Source organism: Palaemon carinicauda, chromosome 36 (genome assembly GCF_036898095.1).
Source record: "Palaemon carinicauda isolate YSFRI2023 chromosome 36, ASM3689809v2, whole genome shotgun sequence".
Taxonomy (NCBI): domain Eukaryota; kingdom Metazoa; phylum Arthropoda; class Malacostraca; order Decapoda; family Palaemonidae; genus Palaemon; species Palaemon carinicauda.
The window spans coordinates 70,809,201-70,816,700 of NC_090760.1; the positions used below are offsets into that span (position 1 = coordinate 70,809,201).

Here is a 7,500-nt window from a genome sequence, read left to right on the forward strand (position 1 = left end):
TTCCATCCTCGATCAAGCAGTCGATCATTCACCTTATATTCCATCAACAAATTGAATAAGCATGACAACATCCCACATCCCTGTCTCAGTCACACTCTCTCTGGAAACCACTCACTCACTTCATTCCCTATCCTAACACAAGCTTTGCTGCCTATGTGTAAACTCTTAACTGCTTGCAACAACCTTCCACTAATTCCATAAAACCTCATCACATTCCACATTGCATTACTATCAACTCTATAATAATATTTTGCCTTGTTGAAAAAAAAAACGAGACATTATTACAAGTAAACATTATATATTTCTCAACTTCTTGACTGAAATAAGAAACATTACTTCTATCCTAGTGGCAAACAAAACAGAATATTAGAGAGAGACATTACTTAGAGATTCATAAACTACGAGAACCAATACTACTTACGCCAAGTGTCCCTGAACGAAGGCCAGAGGCTGCATCATGTCGAGATTGTCAGAGTTGTCGCACATGACACGAGCTAGACTCGTCTGCCTGATTTGCTCCAACTGGGCTTCGTTGAAGGATGATTCAAGGTCTCCGTTCTCATAGAAGAACCTGTCGCCAAGCTGTTGGAAGATAGATGAGGATGGTTTACATTACTAACTTAGTAACTGGTGATGAAAAATTAGCTAATATTGCAATTAGTATTTAGCAAAGTATTCACTGATAACCTGAGCTTCCCCAGCCACATATTTAGAACAAACCCAATCAGTCCACACTTTTTCTTATTTTTAAATAGCTTGTTCTTTTATTGTTTTTGCTTATATCGTCTTTGAATTATCTCCATCATGGAGTTTATTATAATACTAATTTCAAGTTCTTTGCCTCTACCGCTTCCTCTATCAGACATCATCCTCATTTCTGTTTGCTACAACTTCTTTTCCTCCTACCTCATCAATGGCCTGATTACTGACTTTCAATCCACATGGCCTTCTCTGATCAAACCCCTCCCCCAGCCACTATCTATCTCCATTTCTTCTATTTTTTTCATACTATTTTCATCATCAGCTCTACATCCATCTTACAGGCTTAAATTAGATCACATATAGTTGAATTTCTTTATGTGTTTCATTCTAGACCACTTCTACCGTGAAGAATCATATCCCTGTTTACTAGACACCTCAGTTTTACCCAAATTCACCATCATACCAACCCCTTTCCAGAAATTTATACAACTCTCTTGCCGTTTTCTGCACTTCTTCCCCACTCTCTTCTGTAATCTCCCAGATCATCTGCATATCATAGCTTCTATAAACTTTCATTGCTAATCCTTTCACTTGATACATCTATAACTAGCAAAAGCAGAAAAGGGCCCAAGTGCTGATCCTTAATGTAAAGCAGCTCTAGCTTTAAACATTTCTGTCTTGCCAGAGGCTGTTATTACTGCTGTTATTTTATGCATCATTTCAACTAATCTAAACCAGTTTTCTAGTACTTTCCCTTTTCTTGAACACAGATGATACCACAGAGGCTAATTGTGATTGGCTAAAGCTAAGAGTTGAAATTAACAACCATCCACCAATCAGAAGCATAAAAGATGCCTCAAATACATCAGCTGTGGATATTTATCATCACCTACAAAAAATACACAACAGACTCTTCCCCAAAAGCTTCTGTTTGTGTGACGTGGTTCCCTGCGACACAAGATGAATTAACACGTCTCATCTACTGTACATGTTCTTAAGCAGCATATTATCTGAAAGACTGTGTGTTCGTTTTACGTTCTCTGGTTCTTTTCGGCCTATATGCCAATCTGAATCATCTCTTAATAACACTAAAGTCTCTTCTCCCTAGGCATGAGGAAATGTCAATCACTACAGCCTTAGCAACATTCAGACTGAAACTATTCTTTGAAATATATCAAAATAAACGTCTCCTTAGCCACAAATTCCACTTCCAGGTCGAAATTTTTACACCTTGATTATATTACAAATTCAAAATCATCTTTCACTCTCTAAGCGAGTCTGAAACATGTCACTCCTTTGTCAAATTACTAAGAAAACACTTCCTTAGCTCTATACTTTTTTGGCAAGCAACAGTCATACCTCCAGTCCTCGCAAGGGCAGACATTTCCCTAAAATATTCAGACAAAGAGCACTTACTCTTAGACGTGCGAATTGGTCTCCAACGATGCACAAGAAAGTGTAGCCTAACAAGGACCCAGATGAAGGAGTTTCCGCGATTCCACCAATGAAGAGGTCGATGTCATTGACGTCAGCGTACAGTTGCTGGAGTTGAGCAATTACCTGGGGATCAGAAAAAGAGCAATAAAATATGTGGGAATCAGAACAGAGCAATAAATTACTTGGGGATCTAAACAGAGCAATAAATTACATGGGAATCTAAACAGAGCAATAAATTACATGGGGATCTAAACAGAGCAATAAATTACACGGGGATCTAAACAGAGTAATAAATTACATATAACGCATTGTAATATCCAAAATTACTTTTTAACTTAGTTTTTCATACTACATGCCAAAATCTTATTCATCAACCAAAAGAAACATTACTAAAATAAGTGTAAAATTGATCAAAAGCTGGAGGAAAACTAGAATTCGCCATATTGACCAATGCCATCTTTAAGTAAACAGGGCCGCCGTCTTAAATTCACCATATCAAGCAACGCTGCTATCTCGATTTCACCCTACCTGTGGCGCCATCACATCCCGGAGATCGTCGAAGGTTCTGGCCAGTGGGAGTGCGCATATCTGTCGCCACTTGTTATAGTTAGGGATGCCATGGTCTCGCGCTCGCTGAATGTTCAGGGCTACTAGATCCATGCCGAATGGACGGCGACCAGCGAAGAGGTGGTTGGTCAGCTGAAAAGACACGTGGAAGTTGGTGAGTAATCAAAAGATTCTGTCTCGCGCTTGAGATTAGAAGGGATTCCAGAAGTTGTGAAGCTCCTCTAGAATCTAGAAGAGGTATATGGGGAATGAGTATTATGGAAAGTGATAACAGAATGTGATAATGAAAGTGTAGTGTAGGGCTACTCTTAGAAAAACCTTAACTACTGTACCAACCGTGTGTCACACGATCGTACATACAGTAGTTAATTTTGTGCTTGTATCTTCACTCTTCCCTCGCATTAAAAAGAACCAGAATAAACGTCTGCTTTTTTCCTCTGTATCAGTGTCAATTTTAAACATGAAAATTCTTGTTGCCTTGAGCTTTTGTATATAAAGGAGAGTGTTCTATAATAAACCCACTCAGTTGCTTTCACCCTGTCTTTGAGTCACAACCTTCCCTACGGCCCGTCACACTACACTACCTCTCTCAGCGGGAAAGCAAATCACTGTGTTGTTCAGTAGCTTTTGCAGTGGGAGAAAGATCAGCCTAAAATGACTTTTAAAACACTTTATACCATAGCCTCACTGTCACCCAAAAGTTGTTTTTTGAAATAAAAGTTTGCCTTTGTTATGCTAGGCTATACAGTATTAACCTGACTTAGAATATCATTGAAAATTGATAGCAACAAATTTGTTCCAAACTTAACCTACATCAACCAGACTTAACTCATGACTTTACCTTATCTCATCTAAAGAAAATAAACCCATCTTATATTGTGTGCATCATTCTCATCAGTCCAAATTAGTTGAAATTAACCTATATTTCACACATTAATCTAACGATTTGAAATTAGCTAAATCTAACTTATAAATTAGCATTAACCCAAGGAATACAAATTAGTCTATTGCATACATTAACCTAACCAATTAAAATGAACTACAGCTGACGTGTATTGCCTATACTAACCTAAACAATTCATATTAGGTAAATATAAGCTATGTAGCTTAAATCAACCCAGCCATTTAAGATTAGCTAAACTTAACTTATAATGCAAGTATCTGGGTTAAACTCTGAGTAAGCTAAGTTGAGCCATTGGAACTAAGTTAAAAGACAAAGTTACTAGTTTATTTTCTTATGCGATCTGATACGTAATCTGGTTTTTACTTGCTTCAATATCTTCTAAACATGACGTTTAGAGGAGGAATCATAATATTCTTTCTTAATCTATGGAAACTTTAGCTCAAGTTTCTTATATCTATGGAAAATCTATGACAGAGAGGTACAGCTGGACACAGGAATTCCTGCCACACCTCGCTCTAAGGGGGTGCACCCTGTTACACCATTACTGCGCGGCGCGTTCTTTTCTGTATCCCCGTCCATCACCTCTACCATGTTTCGTTACTCCCCGCGCAGTAACAGCATGACAGGGTGCAATTCCTCAGAGCTAGGTGTGCCAGGAATTCATGTGTCCAACTGTACATATGGCCCGGGTGCAAAGATCTTGTTTATTACCTACAGTGCACACAAAGAGGTGTACTGGTGGCACTGTATTTCATTTAAGGATCATTAAACATAGGCTCCATGTCTGACAAGTTGGATAATGTTTTCAATTCAAGCATTTTTTTAAATAAATTATTAAAACAGAGTTTTCAAGATGTGTTTCTTATAAAAAAAAATCTATTAATCTAAAATGTGAACTAAAATATTATATAAATGAAACAATTTCCATAGAAACTTTCAGATAAAACAATGCCATCAGGATAACATTAACCTAACCTGCTTTTCTACTCATTAAAGGCAAATTTACTCCTTAAAGTAGAGAAGTCGAGTGCCTTACCTCCTCACTGAAATGACGGTCGAACTTCTCACTGGCCTGGATCGACAGACCACGGAGAAGGGCGTCGACACCTCCTTGTCTGTACAAGAAGAAAGGCGAGAACTGATTTTCGCTCAATCTCAGGTTCTGCTCCACCATGCCAAACTTGTTGTAACCTCTGGAAGAATAAAAAAAAGAAGAGGCTGTAAAGATCAGTTAGTCAATCAGTCTAATAATTCCTTTTCGGGCTGAGTTGTGTTACCTACACTGAACATTTTTCATTCTTAACTGTTTACAGTCTGGAGTGAATGTCCTTAACTTGGTAATAATGAAACGTTACCTAGACAGAACATTTTTCATTCTTAACTGTTTACAGTCTGGAGTGAATGTCCTTAACTTGGTAATAATGAAACGTTACCTAGACAGAACATTTTTCATTCTTAACTGTTTACAGTCTGGAGTGAATGTCCTTAACTTGGTAATAATGAAACGTTACCTAGACAGAACATTTTTCATTCTTAACTGTTTACAGTCTGGAGTGAATGTCCTTAACTTGGTAGTATAAAACCAGGTCTTTGGTTCTTTGCTGTTTAAGTGGCTTGATCTTATATCCTTAGCCATGTTTCAATTTATGTTACAGAGATCCTTGATCCTTGTTTAGTTTTAATCCTGGATAGACTTGGTCCTTGAGCAGTCGATCCTTGATTAATTTTAATCCTGGATAGACTTGGTCCTTGAGCAATCTTGATCCAGGAGAGCCTTTGTCCTTGAAGAGTCTTGATCAAGGTGATCCTTGATCAGTCTTGATCCAAAATATCCTTGGTCCATGGTCAATCTTAATAAAGATCCTTGACTGCTATTCATACTGGATCTTTGACCAATAAATATTAATCAGGTTTGCTTGTATCTTCAACTGTTTAGGTGTTTGGGACTTGGATCTCCTACTTTCTGTGTTCTTTTGTGTTGGGAAGTTTGAGCTTCTCTTGTTTATGTGCTTGGAAATTGGCTTTTCAGATGTTTATACGTTTGGAACTTGAATCGTGAACTGTTTATGCTTTTGGAACTTGGAACTCCAACTATTTATGAGATTTGAACTTGGATTTTCAACATCCGAAAAATCTTAATGTTACCATTTTGGCCCTAAGATGTTTCAGGGAGTCGCTTTAGAGGTATTTATTGTGTCGATGAGACAACGTCAAACAACTTCTAAGACAACGACTTCGAAAATGACGACTTATGTTTATAAGTTTGGAACTTGGATCTACCACTGATCATCTGGATCTGAAAATCCTTTTCGGTCCGTAACTTAGACCCATAACTGTTCAACCTTCAATAACTTGAATTCCCATTCATTCACAAAACTAAATCACACATTTCCCAAACAGTACCTTTGATCATCAAGTAATTATCATAGTTTTATTAACCTCAATCTCAGATAATTAACTGTATATCACTTTGGAACCAACATATTTATTTTCTTAAGAGATACAGTCTTATGAGGAGCATTGGTCAGTCTGAAAAAACGATACCAAGGCTAGCTCTTGCCGTTTCTTACTTACTCCATGTTCCCAGAGATGAGGGTATGCCCGTATCTGAAGGCGGCCGTGGCAAAGGCGTTAGTGATGCTGGGGTCGATGTCTTCCCTGTAGCCAGGGGCGTATCCCTCCTTCCTGGGCACTAGACCGAAGGTCTCCATGAAAGTACGACCTGCAATAAGTAGAATATTTCATTGAAAGTACGACCTGCAAGAGGTAGATGATTCGATTGAAAGTACGACCTGCAAGAGGTAGATTATTTGATTGAAAATACGAACTGCAAGATGTAGAATATTTTATTGAAAGTACGACCTGCAAGAGGTAGATTATTTGATTGAAAATACGAACTGCAAGATGTAGAATATTTTATTGAAAGTACGACCTGCAAGAGGTAGATTATTTGATTGAAAGTACGAACTGCAATAGGTCGTATACTTGATTGATAGTACGACCTGCAATAAGTAGAATATTTGATTGAAAGTAGGAACTGCAGGAGGTAGAATATTTCCTTTAATCCGAGATAGAGTTCGATGGAATTGGCAACCTATTATCCTTCTCTAGACTTGCATTAGAGGCCGACTGGGTGGATATTTCAATAGCCTCTTTTATTCCAAGACAATCCATTGATAAAATAAATAGAGAAAAGCAAAGTTGGATCTAATCCCGAAGGCAAGTATGGAATCGAATCTTAGAAGGTGGAAGTTTATATAATTGTGTGATAAGCCCTTTAGGAAATTATGTCCTGTATTATGAAATTTACTTAATGAATTAATATTCATTGAGGCTTTTAAGTAGATAAAATATATGAAATTCTATTGGAATATGACTTTTGATAATTAATTATAACATATCAACTGTAATCAAAACATTATTTAGAATTTAGAAAATCTGGTAATTTTCCTCTACAAAACTTTTTATATGATCTGTAAGTTCAGTGTATTTCCTTCCAAATTTTACCTCATGGTCAAATTATTCCGGAAATTCATTAGAGTGCTGACAATTTCCTTCCAAATTTCATATCAGATTAATATGAATTAAACGCAATATATCTTACTCTAAAAAGAGTAAAAAGATAATGACAAGTAAAAAAGATAGAAAAAAAAACAATTACTGTAACTCAAAAAAGAAAAAAAAAACAATTATTGTAATTCAAAAATGAGGAAAAAAACAAACATAAAACATGATAAAAAAGCAAGCAAAAAACAACAGAGAGTCTTACCCTAAAAAAAAAAAACAACACTAACAAAAACTATGACCATAATAAGATCTTACCCAGAACAATAGGCAAGTACTCCTTGTAAGTAATGTGTTGCATCTGAGCGGCCACAATTCTCCTCGCT

The 7,500-nt window shown here is 36.9% G+C and overlaps 1 protein-coding gene across 1 annotated transcript in view; it reads right to left on the minus strand.

Moving 5' to 3' along the window:
• The window catches only part of LOC137628891 (peroxidase-like), a 40,341-nt gene that overhangs the window by 1,749 nt on the left and 31,092 nt on the right, over nt 1-7,500 (minus strand). Inside the window, exons 11-16 of the mRNA XM_068360149.1 lie at nt 7,433-7,500; nt 6,185-6,332; nt 4,647-4,803; nt 2,668-2,838; nt 2,119-2,262; nt 422-582 (exon numbers count right to left, since the gene is read on the minus strand). The exon at nt 7,433-7,500 is cut by the window's right edge and continues 130 nt beyond it. Coding sequence (XP_068216250.1) covers nt 422-582; nt 2,119-2,262; nt 2,668-2,838; nt 4,647-4,803; nt 6,185-6,332; nt 7,433-7,500 — 849 coding nt within the window. The remainder of the gene's footprint in view (nt 1-421; nt 583-2,118; nt 2,263-2,667; nt 2,839-4,646; nt 4,804-6,184; nt 6,333-7,432) is intronic.